The sequence below is a fragment of the Gadus chalcogrammus genome, chromosome 2, assembly GCF_026213295.1.
Source record: "Gadus chalcogrammus isolate NIFS_2021 chromosome 2, NIFS_Gcha_1.0, whole genome shotgun sequence".
Lineage (NCBI taxonomy): Eukaryota > Metazoa > Chordata > Actinopteri > Gadiformes > Gadidae > Gadus > Gadus chalcogrammus.
In genome coordinates this window covers 11,235,890-11,250,201 of record NC_079413.1, presented here as the reverse complement: position 1 = coordinate 11,250,201, position 14,312 = coordinate 11,235,890, and the positions used below count along the sequence as shown (strand labels likewise).

Sequence of the window (14,312 nt, the reverse complement as noted above, 5' to 3'; positions counted from 1 at the left end):
CTATGAGTTTTAGTTCAGATTTATTGTTCATATGTATATATTTAATACACCTATCTACAATCCAAACACTGTCTCTAAACGGAAGCCGAGCAAGAATCATTTCCTCCTGTGCGTTTTTTCAAGCAATTGCTAGGATCCGGGCAGCAGCAGCACGAGCCAGAGCAGCGGCCCCGTGGTTAACGAGCAACTGAAAAGCTGATATTGTACGTAAAGTATTTGTCCCTTCTCCTAAACTAAATGTACCACTATGAAGTCGTAGATTGATGTAAGTTGGGGATGTCTATTTGAGAATGCCTAACTGGAGGGTTTGATGGGAGTTTTTCTTGACTAAATTAGCCTATAGTTGCTACCTAGCCCTAGCATAGTTTTAAGCCGCTGTTAGCTTGATAGCTTAGCTGCTATGAAAACGTGTTGTTGCAAGTTCGTTTCTCTTTAGCGCCAGCGGTAATATTTGTATTGTTAACCGTTGCATTATTACACATTCGTCGATGATAGTTCGTTATTAAAGTATTTTGTCGCTTCTTTTTTTGTATGCAACTGTATAGAGAGAACACGTTCTAGCACCTGAGCTCGTGACCAGCCTGCCCAACAGGCCCGGCAAGGACACGTTGTGTTTGATTCCACATTCAATTATTCGTCCTCGTTGCAAGGATGGTTGTGATTCGAAAGGGTCCAATTAATATATCCTATATCAATCAGTAAGCATTTGTCTAGTCTGTAAACGTGTAATCGGCACATGGCCAGTTGTTCCCCGGCATGGGCGGCAATACAGGAAACGCACAATACTTTCCCGTTCCCTCCAACTCTTAAACCCTTTGGACCAAACGTGATTAATTGAAAACCAAGCCTCGCTGCACGTTTGCAGTGGTCTATTCGAGTCACGGGTTCGATTTAATTCCTGCCTATTCCAAAATAACCTAGTTTTTTTGACTTTTTTTTCGAATTGGCTGTGGAGTATTAAACGATTATGTCTAGTCACCGATTGTGTTGGTCTTGCGGTCCAAAATGTCATAGGTTTTTTCCGTGCGCCACCACATATAGAAACTAAACCTAAATTGGCAGGCGTTTCTATTTTGAGACGGGCTGTTTTTCCTGTTAATCTATCTCAAAAGGATTCAGCCGGCGTAGGTTGAGTGAAGGCCTGTCTCCTACTCAACCACGACCCCAGCACCATGTGCACGACACACGTCGTTATCTAGTAGCTGATTGCAGAGTTGCTCAACTTCTTCTTCAAGCCGGTTGTTCGGTGATTGATAAATACCTTCAGCAGAATACATACCTTACTAACCCAAACCCTACTTGCATGCTATTATTGTCATGTATACAGGCAAATCTTTGAGTATTTCCACATATGCCCTGTGAGAAACAATAGTCTTTCTAAGGTCTTGAGTATATTGATGTTTGATTCTCAATCTGGGGATGGTGTATACAATTGCATCTGACAAACCAGTGATGGTGTTTGCATTCGTAAGGCCTGATCCAGCAATTGAAGTTGTAGGCTGAATTCTGCTTATTACTCATTATTTTCAAGGGAGGAATTTAAAAGTTGAGTAATGCGTGTTTGGGTTCTAGGATGGAGTGGCAGCCAGATGAGCAGGGACTGCAGCAGGTCCTACAGCTTCTTAAGGACTCCCAGTCGCCAAACACAGCCACACAGAGAGCTGTCCAACAAGTATCCTTCCTCAGTGGCCTTTAATTCCTACCACAGGCTCTCTGATCAAAACCTGCAAAACATATACTGGCTGAAATTTGGACTGTGTATTATATAATTGTCTACGTCTCATCTAATTTATCAACAAGTATTTGCCAATGAGAGGCAGAGTAGAGCGGGTCATGACTTCGCCTTCTGTCTGCTAACCTCGGTAGATGCTGAAGGACCGTCTCGTGCCGCTCATTTGATCACAAAAACTACTAGCATCTCCTACGGGTAGTGTGGAGAACAAAATCACTGTAAGCAACTTGTTATTTAGTAATTATGCGGGGGATAAGGTTAGTTGGTCAATTTAAAGAGCCATGGAATCTACTGTTTTAGCTGGAATTCTAACAAATAAAAAAAATGTGTTTAAGGAAAGGGGGTGGGGGAGTCGTAATCCCCATGGTTACGACCTACGAAAACTTTGTATGAGCATTATAATGAGTGAAGTTGCATGTGAAATGCGCCACACCCTGTAGCGGTGTAGTTGTCCGGGGAGCCAAACCCTGACTCGGATACGGTAATTGTAAATCACTATTAATATATTTGATTTTTCGTAAAAAATTATACATTTGATGTTTTCTTTAATTGATGCGACACATCTTGCTGATGCGTCACATTTTTAGCACTGCTAGTTTGTTAGGGCGCCGTGCATTGCCCATTTTCTTCCTTCCTGGCAAAAAAAATTATCAGCATTTTCGTTGGATAAAAGTCTCTGCTAAATAGATAAATGTATTTTGAATATTTCTGTTCAACGTTGGTCCTTAACCGCCAAACCAGAAACTTGAACAGCTCAACCAATTTCCAGACTTCAACAACTATCTTATTTTTGTCCTTACACGACTTAAAACTGAAGGTGAGTAAGTGTCTGATATAACGGCATACACAAAATGTCATGCATGCTGTTATTTTGGTTGGGCAACGTGTTTTACTATAGGCCCACTGTGTGTGCCCAGGTTGTAGGATGTTGAGAAATGTAGCACATTTGTTATATCACAATGCTACATCTGAATAGTGTACTAGTAATGTCAGAAGAGGCTTTATGCAGCTGCCAGGTTTTGAACAGCGGTTCTAGGACTTTCTTACAAAAAACTTCACAACAACTTAATTAATGCAGTCAAAATGTAATTGTGTTGTGCTAAATTTTTTCCTGGAAATAGAATAGAAACTGTAATTGCCACACAACAGAGTTGGCTCTACTTATTTATTCAATTAAATAAGTGCAATCTTGAAGACAAACCCAGCTCATTGAAATGCAAAAAAATATTGTTCCTTATATTCTGATCCAGGTAATGTGTGTGTGTGTGTGTGTGTATATATATATATATATATATATATAATGTGTATACTTGTATTAGCATTTCCAAAAATAGCTGTGCAACTGTTACTCAAACATTCAGTGCTACATTAATAGTTAGTGTTGAAGTGCCTTTGTTTAACTCGCACCTCTTATGACTTTGACCAGTCCTAATGTTCCTAACATTCTGTATGTTCAGATGAGCCCACTCGGTCGCTCAGCGGCCTGATACTCAAGAACAATGTGAAGGCCCACTACCAGAACTTTCCGCCCACTGTGGCAGAGTTCATCAAGCAGGAATGTCTCTCCAACATTGGGGACCCATCACCTCTCATCCGTGCTACCATTGGTGGGTTCTTTTTTATTTTCTAACCTCGACAATCATGTTACTGACTGAAAATGATGATGGATTGTATCGTAGTCTTACAAAACCCTATATGTGCTATATATCACTTGTTGAGTAGAACCTCACCCCTTTGTTTCTTGTTGGCACTTTCATACACTAAGCATTTACAAGTAATGCCATTGAGAAGGAAACTCAAACAAAACATGTTAAATACTCGAACACTTCATGATCATTGGAATAGCTGAGACTTTTCTCATTTATCGTAACCTTTTAAGCATTCAATTTTGGCACAAAGAAAAAATAGACCCTTGTACCCTGGAAAAACAATGAAAAATCTTGTTCTATATTATTCTGATCCAGGGCCACATAAATCCACAAGCACATTTTGTATGTTTTACCTTCTGATGACTTGGGTCTGCGTACGAGTTGTTTCTGATGAAAATATATACAAAAAGGGCGTTTTAGATATTTTAAGTCATAGACATGCAAACGGCACACTTTTTGGTGTGAATCGCTTTTTTAAAATCAATTTGGAGGACCTGTGTGGTTAGTGCAGATCCGAAGATTTTTTCTTTGGGGGGTGTCGATCGGTGCGCGAATAATCGAATTGATTACTCTACCAATAATTATAACGCCGTTACTGTCGCTTACAAAAAAATCGCTGCGTTACTATAATTGAAGCAGTTTTTTCATCAGACCAACTGGCTATGTCTACTGTTCTTCCTTGGTTAGTCGGAACGAGACAATTGTATTAATGATAATGAATGGCTGAGGTAGAGTAACATGTCACGGTAAGCCAATCAGAGGTAGAGTTCGGCGGGTATTATACATACACAACGTAGAAGCACAGACCCACAACGACCCAAGTTAGTCAACAAGAAACCGGAATGGCAAGCCCAAATAATCCAAAAACGGCCTTCTTTAAATGGAAGTGGATTTGATTACTTTTCCCTCTAAGAAATCGAAGGAACAAGGGGAATCGTGAAATGTACATTATGACCCGGAGAGCCCTCTACGTCGTCGTAGATCCCATATTTGTATCCGTCGTCGCAACGGAGACTGCAGAGACGGAAATTGGTCCTCTAACTATTTTTTTTCCCGGAATCACTTTTCCTGGTTGCATATTAACGAATCATACTATGGTCACGTCAAGACACGCCCTACTCTGTCTGTGATTGACCGGGTTGCATGCAACTCAACTGGACGCTTTAGAACTCTACGGTACCCTCGCTGTGAGCATTCGAAAAATAACCCTAACCCCTAACCATAGCAGCTAATATCAAGCCAGTAAACGTGCGGTAGTCTAATCCATTGACGGTAGAATCAAAGACAGGGGTGGCGTGTGTGACGGACCAATCAGAAATAGAGGCGGGTGTGTCTTTTCAGGATATTGGTTTGGCCATACTAGGATTCATAATTTCGCTTTTGCAACTTATTTACTTAATACCTTTTTTTACTTTGCACATTAAGGAACAATAAAACACCAAATAAGATTTGAAAAGCTTTGGAAGTTTATTTACAACACTATTTACATGGTTAGTAGTCATCATATAAGATCAATCGGGCGGCAAATTGCATGGGTTACCCAACATCCCGATGGAGAACTTCGATGGCTCGAGGAGTCTCCGTAGTTACGGAGTCGGAGTAGTATACTTTGGCCTACTTTTATAACTTGTAATTGAGTAACGATTTTAGTTACTTTTTGGGAGAAATAATTAGCAACTACTTTTAAATTTGTAACTCATTAACTACTTAAGTTACTTTTCGGGAGATGTTAGTAACTAACTAATTAGCCTTTTTAAAGTAACTTGCCCAACACTGCTAGTAACCATGTAAATAGTGTTGTAAATAAACGTTCAAATCTTATCTCCGTCAATCTCCGTTGTCCGAGATGGATGTGTCGACAGATGGTTGAAAGATATTGGACGCGGACGTAGAGCGGTTATCTCCGTGTCTACATACAGCACTAAACGGCGTAGTAAAAATCAGCCTTCAGGCTGACCAATTAATATGAAATCATATGAGTGGTCTTAAAATGCTATTCTTCGCGAGGACCTTTCCATCACAGCCTATCACCTGCTGTACGCAGTAATTTCTTCTACTAAATATAATTTCCTATTTATTGAAACGTATAGCACAGGCCTTCTCATGTTAATAGGATATTACTCCATCATAATTTTTTCATACCTTGGGAAGCTTTTTTTTTTGTTTGCATCCCTGCAGTTAAGACTTATCGTCCATTCTGGTTAATGTACTCCGCCTGAACCTTTTGTCTATTATGGCTGTAGGGAATGTATAATCCCCCCACACTGAAATTTTTACTCATACAGGCCTTCTCACTACAGACGTTACACACACAGAACTGAGTAACTTTCCGTATTAAATCGTAGTAATGGGCTTACAGACTTGAATAAATATTCAGCATAAAATTAAAATCGTATATGCTTTTATTATTAATCTGACCCTAGCTGTGGGTCAACTTATTTATTTTAGACTATTCTGGAACTCTTGTGTTCTATTAACCTGACCCTTGGTTCTACTGAAGACTGAATCTCAGATGTGTATCTCAGTCTTTCTCATTGTTGCCCTGTCTCCCTCTACCAGGCATCCTTATCACCACCATTGCCTCCAAGGGTGACCTGCAGACATGGCCTGAACTGCTGCCACAGCTCTGCAACCTGCTGAACTCTGAGGACTATAACACATGCGAGGTCTGAACGCTTGCTTTTCTTGATATGCCAGTTGACACTTTTAATGCCAGTTGCAGTACGAACTAGATAAAGTCTTAACATTTAGGTGATGGACGGTATTCACCAAAGACTGGTACTTTAATCCCTGGAAATGATGACAAACCCAGCTCATTGAAATACAATGAAAATTCATGTTCCTTATATTCTGATCCAGGGCCCATCCACAAGCAATTTTTAGGTTTGGTACTGTATTTTATCTGACATGTGTTTGTGCATTCACAGGGCTCTTTTGGAGCACTGCAGAAGATCTGCGAGGACTCGTCTGAGTTGCTGGACAGCGATGCCCTGAATAGACCACTGAACATCATGATCCCAAAGTTCCTTCAGTTTTTCAAGCATTGCAGTCCAAAGATCAGGTCCAGTGGTTTTTCTTCAGGCATTCATAATAATACTCCTATTCTCTGTTGTGCTGAATGAGATGCATAAATATAACGCATCTGATTCGAAATAAAGGTTTTCTTGTACTGTCTGATCCGAAGGCATTGGTTATGGCACTTTCATCTCCTGATCTCGTGTTAGGTTTCCTCTTGTCCATCTCCCTGCGGAGGAAGATGGTAGTGATGCTTCAATGCATGCTTCTCTCTCTCCGATCGCAGGTCCCATGCCATAGCCTGTGTAAACCAGTTCATCATTGGCCGAGCCCAGGCCTTGATGGATAACATTGACACCTTCATAGAGGTGAGTTTACCTGGCCGGTAAGCTCTTCATGTATCCACCTCCATTATGGGAGTGAACCTAAAACATTCATATCCCATTTTCCTAATCAACAAATCCCTTCTCAATTTGTCCTTTTTCTTGTTTGTGCCTGTCCGTTCAGAGTCTCTTTGCCTTGGCAGCAGATGAAGACTCTGAAGTGAGGAAGAATGTCTGCAGGGCACTGGTGATGCTGCTGGAGGTCCGTGTCGACCGCCTCATCCCCCACATGTTCAGCATCATCCAGGTAAACACACTCTTAATATGGTACTGCCTTGTTTTAATGACTACAAATACCGACTCATGACTGCTTTTCACATAATCCTATAGTGTTAATTTTTTTTACATCATTCTCTGCAGTACTTATGCTCAAATACCAGCTGTGCTTTCTCGCCCTCTTCTCTCGGAAGGCGAGTTATTAGGCATGCACACAGCGCCAACATAGCTCCCGCCTCCTGTCCCTCACTCAAGAGTCTCTCAGTAATTTGGCACTAGTCTCAATGCTCTGTTTGCCCGGTATTGGCTAAAAGTTAGGCAACACAGCTAGCATTACAAGTGCAGTGCCTCCGCTAACGGTTTAGGTAGAGAAAGAAAATGGTAGGAGTGCTGTTCAGAGGTAGCCTACTTATGCTTTGAGGCAAATTAGGCATGGATACCCATATGCAAGAACAAGATTTTGTTTCATAATTTTGCACAGCAATAGCGATCTTTTTCATGACATTTGATCTGCACAAACTATACATTACATGAAAGCTGAGCCTCCACCGATCCCAACAGTCCAAACCATATCACATTGTGACTAAAACTTGAGAACAAACTTCCCCTTTTCTTTTTACACAAATTATGTATGTTCTACCTTTTTGTTATGGTCTGAAAAAGTCATCACATCAAACCACCATTATCCAGTGTCTGGGCCCAATTTTGCCACTAAACAGTGTTTACAATCTATGACTAAGAAGGGTTCTGAGGAAATAGGTAAATTGCCTTCAATTAGAACACGTGTTTTTCAGCGCTAGCTGTGGCCATATGGTGTTATGCGAGTGTTTGTCTTGGTGTTATTCAATTATATTTGCCCTGAACTTTCAAAAGAGGTGTGAAGAAAAGGCTTTGAGATATGATGTGTAAGGTCTCAGTTCAGTGAAGCACTTTAAACAGTCGCACTTTCTATTTGGTAATGTAAATGTATTTAGATTAAAATGTTTGTTTGTTAAATTACAGCTTAGTGTAGCACTTTAAACACTTACTTTTTTTACATATGTAATAGGGATGGGCATTTGAAGAAATTTCCTTGATCGAGCATCGCTAGAGTTATCGATCAATTATCGATTAATCATTAACTTTTTTCTAGGCTATATTGAAATTCCCGTTGGTAGAAAATGCAGCATGTTTTTATCAATGAAATCTTTATTCCAACAATAATGTATGGGCCAACATTAATACAATACAGTTAACTTGAAGACCTACAACTGTTTAACAGTTTTAAAATAATAAATACAGGCATTATAGTTTATAGGCCTATGCGGCGCTCGTAAAGTCCGAACAATGCGCCTACAGGCGCTCTTACAGGTTTGGAAACTATTCAACAAGACTAAATCTGTAGCCTATTCCAATTACAATAAGTAGCCAACTTATCGGACAACAATAATCAAACAAAGGCAGTTGGCTAAAAGTGGGCATTAAACGGTATAACTGTTTTGAAAAAACGGGGGAAAAAAGGCCGACATATAATGCCTATAGGCTGCAGCCGACGCCCGGAAAAGACTCGCAACAAAAAGAAGAGCCACCCATTTACAAACAATTGCATGAACTAGTCTATCTAAAAGCAATACCTTATTGAACATATATAAGGCTGAACTTGTGGCTAAAATATCACAGTTTTGGCAAAATGTAACGACTCCAAGAGGCACCAAGCCGAAAGAAAAGCGGAGCGAGAGACAACACATTAAGAAAAAAAAAGAGCGACTCACATACGGTGGTGACTGTCCCTACTGTCCATAGCATAACTCCAGCCTACATATTTTTATTTAGGAATATAAGCATGTTAACATGCTCGCGGGTCAGACGCGAACGCAGCCTTGTAACTGTCAGTCCAGCAGCAGAAAACACCCGCTCTGACGGGACCGAAGTTGCGGGGATGCAGAGGTATTGTCGCGCTAACTTTGACAGGAACCTTCTTCCATTCACTTTCCACCAGTCGGCAGGGTGGTATTTCTCCCACATAGTGATATTCAATTAAATGCTTCAAGACTCACAGTATGCAACACAACGTCCTTTTGATCGATAACAATATAAATTGATCGACGCATTTCTTAACGATCGATTATCGAGCATCGATTAATTATGCCCATCCCTAATATGTAATAGGCTTCAAATAAAGACTGGCATTTACCTACACCTTATTCTTGTTTTAAAATATTTACCCAGTATATTAATGCATATGAGAAGCGATAAAAACATGAACTTGTGGCATTAAAGGCGACACGATTAAAAAAATGTGGGCGCACCAGTGCAACCAATGCAAAAAGTTAGTCTGGAGCCCTGCATTATGGGCAAATGACTGTTTGACGACAAGTGATTGGAGGATGGTGTGTATATATATATAAGGGGTGGTTGAAGAAAACTGGCAGCATTAAGGAGGCCAACTGTATAAAATTATACAGTTGGGGACAATGGGTCAAATCGCACTAGATTCCCACACAAAAAGCGAGAAACGCAAGCACTTCATTATTAATAATAATAATTCATTTTATTTGAGGGCGCCTTTCAAAGCACCCAAGGTCACAAGGTTACAGGGCAGTTTAAAAACAAAAAACAAAATCAACAATCATAAAAAACACAAGAACAAGATACATTGAACAATTTACATAAGTGTGGTGAAATGGGTTAGATGGAATATTTCAGCTTAAAAAGATGTGTTTTGAGACGGACTTAAAAGTGGAAAGTGTCCAGAATTACGGATGTCAGGTGGTGATCTGCTGAAGGCTCTGGACCCCATGGTAACCAGGCGGGCGGGAGGCACAGTGAATTGAATGGAAGAGGAGGACCGGAGAGTGCAGGGGTGGGTGTGTAGGAGTTCACAGATGTATGGAGGGGTGAGTTTGTGGAGGGCCTTGAAGGTGAGGAGCAGAATCTTGAAGTGGATGCGGGTTTTGACCGGGAGCCAGTGAAGCTGCTGAAGGACAGGGGTGATGTGATTATTGGAGGGGGTTCTGGTGATGATGCGGGCGGCAGAGTTCTGGACCAGTTGGAGTTTGCGGATGGACTTGAGGGGGAGACCGAAGAGGAGGGAGTTACAGTAATCGATGTGGAAAGTGACCAGGGTGTGAACAAGGATGGCTGTGCTATGGGGTGTGAGGGATGGGCGGAGGCGGTTGATATTGCGTAGATGGTAGTAGGCAGACCTGGTGATGTTATTGATGTGTGCTTGGAATGATAGTGTGCTGTCGAGGATGACACCCAGACTCTTAACCTGAGGGGAGGGGGAGACTGAGGTGTTGTCGATAGTGATGGCAAAGCTGTCAGGTTTTGTGAGGGTTGATTTGGTGCCGATGAGGAGGACTTCTGTTTTATTGCTGTTGAGTTTGAGAAAGTTGCAGGATTTTATTTCTTGTAGGCAATCGGAGAGGGAGGTGGGAGGAAGGGTATAAGTGAGCTTGGTGGATATGTAGAGCTGATCATTGCGGATCAGTCGGGTAGTTATCCTATTCAAATGTTTACAACACCATCACCCAGTGCTCAGCCAAGTACACCTGCTATTAATGCGCGGCAAATGTGACCATTTGGTCACAGTCTGGAGTAGGGGTGTGCACGGGTACACGTGTACACGTGTTACCGTTTAGGAAAAATCAGTAAACGAAAAACCGTAAAAAAAAAAAAATCACCATGCCATTGTTTCAATGGGAATCGTGACCGTCCATACTTTCAACATAAAGTGTGCATATTTATAATTTGAAATCCTTCCCAGCATCCTAATTAACACCGCAACTGCAAATGAACAACGCGGAGTTAACCATGGCACCCGGTCAATCAAATTTTATTTTTTGCGACCATTCTGCTCGCGCATCGCCGTGTTTGTAAATAACCCTCCTATAGCGTGACTGCGGTCCACTTTAAAAAAACAAAAAAAAAATAATTAATAAAAAAAAAAAAACGGTTTACCGTGTACACGAAAAAGAAGAAGGGGTTGTGTAACTGTTTACAATTTTTTGTAACCGTTCACACCCCTAGTCTGGAGCCCTATTGTCGAATGACAAAACCAGACCAGAACATGCTGTTTTGAAGGCTGTTGATCTAACGCAAACGTGGTGTTTCCTACCCATTCCTCTATAGTACATGCTTCAACGGACCCAGGACCCCGATGAGAATGTGGCTCTTGAGGCCTGTGAATTCTGGCTGACCCTGGCGGAGCAGCCCATCTGTAAGGACGTGCTCTCTGGACACTTGGTGCAGTAAGTCCCCTTGGACATACCCCCTGGCCGGCTGCAGTGGTCGCTCACACTAGAGGAACTAATATGTTGTGTTAGTCTAACGTATTCCACAATAATCAGTTGATCAAATGGTTCACTAGGTGGGGTCATATTTTGATCAGCATTTTATTATAAAGTTAGATACCCTGGAGGGGATGACAAGCTCATTGAAATACAATGGAAGTTTTGATTGCGTTTTATAAGAGAAGCAATCAATAAAAAATCCATAGTTGAATGGACAATTAAACGACGGTCATTAGCAGCCCAACATAAACCTCTCACTGTATGGCGACCCTCTTATCCATTAATCTGAAAAACTGCGACATCTTATGGTCCACTGGATGTCTCGTACCACTGGGTGTGTTTTCAACCTTGTTGTGCTGTCATTTTTGTTCAACGTTTTTCCAAAGCCCTTTTGTGTTATCCGTGTTTTCAGAAACATCCTTGTTGGGCATGAACAATGTTTGTCACGTAAATACACTCCATGTCCATTTACTCTCTTTTATCTATCTGGATGGATCAAATCAGCGTGTTCATCTTAACACAGTGGGCTACTTTGTTTATGAGTTTGTCGTGTGTTTTTGTGTATTTTTTTTTTTTCTCGCTCTTACAGACTGATTCCCATCCTGGTGAATGGGATGAAGTACTCTGAGATAGACATCATTCTCCTCAAGGTGGGCTTGTGTAGTCTCTCTTTTAATAGAAAATTGATCATGTGCTGTTCCCCCTCCTTCGCACATGCCTGTGATGACAGCTTATTCACCATGAGACTTATGTCTGTCTGCTCATACTTTCTTGTTTAAGTCTGCACCCTTTTCCTGACACCCGACGTGTTCTCAGTGTAAATAACTGACAACTCTCGCCACCTTTGAAACAAGTTTTTTTTTTTGTTTTTTTAAAGCTCATGGAAATGTAAATTTCCATGAGCCAGATGTTTTTTTGCCGGATGTTTTCTATCGTATCTGGCAAAAAGTGTTGCTTTGCTTGCTCTGTCAAATATAATATTTTATACTTTGATAAATAATACGCTACATTTCTGATCTAAAATCAAAATGTGTTTTGTGCTGAAGTGTGGTTAACGTCGACATTACCTTATGCGTATCAGAATGTCCGTTTATTTTGGACATGCATCGAATCAAAATATTTGCATCTTAGTGTAAATTCCTCTCCTTAATCCATTGGAGAGTCCCTAGGGCCAGCAACGGGGGTGGCTGTTGGAAGGGCACCGTGGGTTGATGACAGGGTTCTTTGCTGCTCTATGCAGGGTGATGTGGAGGAAGACGAGGCTGTGCCCGACAGCGAGCAGGACATCAAGCCGCGCTTCCACAAGTCTCGCACTGTCACCCTCCAACACGAAGGGGGGGGCGGCGAGGAGCAAGAGGACATAGACGACGACGACGACGACGATGATGACGACACGCTGTCCGACTGGAACCTGCGTAAGTCTGGACATCTGTTTGGGGTGGTGGTGATTGTTTGTTACTTTTAATGTTTTCATGAGGTGGACGATGTTCTGCTCATGGGTCCTGCTCAGAAGTTTCACTATTGCTGTTGGTGGTTTTATTTAAGGATCCTGGAAATGATGATAAACCCAGCTCATTGAAATACAATGAAAATTCATGTTCCTTATTTTCTGATCCAGGGTACACCACAACCACCTATATAGGCCCTTTCTTTTGTCAATGTCTCCATTTGTTAATGTCTTCCGTCCGTGCAGGAAAGTGTTCTGCTGCGGCGTTGGACGTGTTGGCCAACGTGTTTCGCGACGAGCTGCTGCCGCACCTGCTGCCCCTGCTCAAGGGCTTGCTTTTTCACCCTGACTGGGTCATCAAGGAGTCGGGCATCCTGGTGCTCGGAGCCATCGCTGAGGGTGAGTCCAGCCTTGCCCTGGGCCACCACCTTCTACCCCCAGATTTGTCTCCCTCCATTGAAGTCGACACACATTAAGAGCGAATGAATTGAGGGCCTAATGGTGACCCTTTGGGAACCCTGGTGGTAACAAGGGGTATGCTGACTGAGTCATGTGGAATGGCTGCTGTATGTAAATGTATTTATGAGGTTCTGCTTATAGGATAGGTTCCCAGTGTTGCTATTCATAGTAAATGTTGACCTAAACATGCAACCATAACCCTTTTTCAATTACCCTGGAAATGATGAAAAACCCAGCTCATTGAAATACAATGAAAATTCATGTTCCTTATATTCTGATCCAGGGTGCACCCTAAAACCATATCATTTATGTTGCCCCTTTTTTTTTTCTTTTTTTTATCAACCTTCAGCTTTTCTTGGTAGCGTTTTTCTTCAAATATATTTTCTTGTCTTTGTTCTATTGAATGCCCGTCAAACATGGCAGCACAGCTAAATGCTCACCCGCAACATCTGCTAAACTGGTGTGGATTTTTTTAAACCTCATCTCAATATGATCGCTGGCCAAAAACGTAAGCTTTTTTCCCCCGTTTTATTTGGCCCTTGTACTTTTATCCTGTGTACCTGGGAGTCGTTTGGAACAGTCACACAGCTGGCCAATACTTAATAGTAGGGCTGGGTGATTATTATTATTTATTTTATTTTCAAATCTTTTTCCTGGGTTGAATGATTGATTTGCCTTTTACTTTCTTACGGAGCATTAAATGTTTAGAACTTTTCTAAATTATTTTGCGGCTAGGACTCCCTCCCAGATTCCCTTTGCGTGAAAGTCAACGGACTGAAGAGCAATTTAACCTGCTGCTTTTTTAGATAAAGAGTTGACATTAGCATTTTGTGAGTTATGGGAAGGAGAGGGTGTCTGGCGACCCATGTCAATCCCATGTTTGGGATTCTTCTATTCCACAGTTGTGTGTAGCACCAAGCAGATGCAAGCTTGCAGGTGACATATTATACCACCAGGTGTGAGTGTGATAAGCCAATTTGAAAATCAGCCTCTTCTGACATCACAAGTGGGTGTGTCCACTTAGATGTGTGATGGATAGATCGCTTGCCCCGCAGGCAAGCGATCACAGAAGAGGTGATGTTTTACATGGAAAAAGTCAGGTCCCCATTTATACAGTAAAAAAAAAGAGGTTATTTT

At 41.5% G+C, this 14,312-nt stretch overlaps 1 protein-coding gene across 2 annotated transcripts in view; it reads left to right on the top strand.

Moving 5' to 3' along the window:
* The first annotated feature begins 70 nt into the window (after positions 1–70).
* The window catches only part of LOC130373965 (transportin-2-like), a 28,063-nt gene continuing 13,821 nt past the window's right edge, over positions 71–14,312 (top strand). The window contains exons 1-12 of one of the 2 annotated variants that reach the window (XM_056580586.1): positions 71–203; positions 1,573–1,672; positions 2,474–2,549; positions 3,190–3,339; positions 5,941–6,047; positions 6,309–6,442; positions 6,683–6,764; positions 6,904–7,026; positions 11,109–11,227; positions 11,859–11,919; positions 12,510–12,684; positions 12,963–13,115. In XM_056580586.1, coding sequence (XP_056436561.1) covers positions 1,574–1,672; positions 2,474–2,549; positions 3,190–3,339; positions 5,941–6,047; positions 6,309–6,442; positions 6,683–6,764; positions 6,904–7,026; positions 11,109–11,227; positions 11,859–11,919; positions 12,510–12,684; positions 12,963–13,115 — 1,279 coding nt within the window. In that variant the 5' untranslated portion in view covers positions 71–203; position 1,573. The remainder of the gene's footprint in view (positions 204–1,572; positions 1,673–2,473; positions 2,550–3,189; positions 3,340–5,940; positions 6,048–6,308; positions 6,443–6,682; positions 6,765–6,903; positions 7,027–11,108; positions 11,228–11,858; positions 11,920–12,509; positions 12,685–12,962; positions 13,116–14,312) is intronic. The other variant, XM_056580585.1, reaches the window with a different exon arrangement.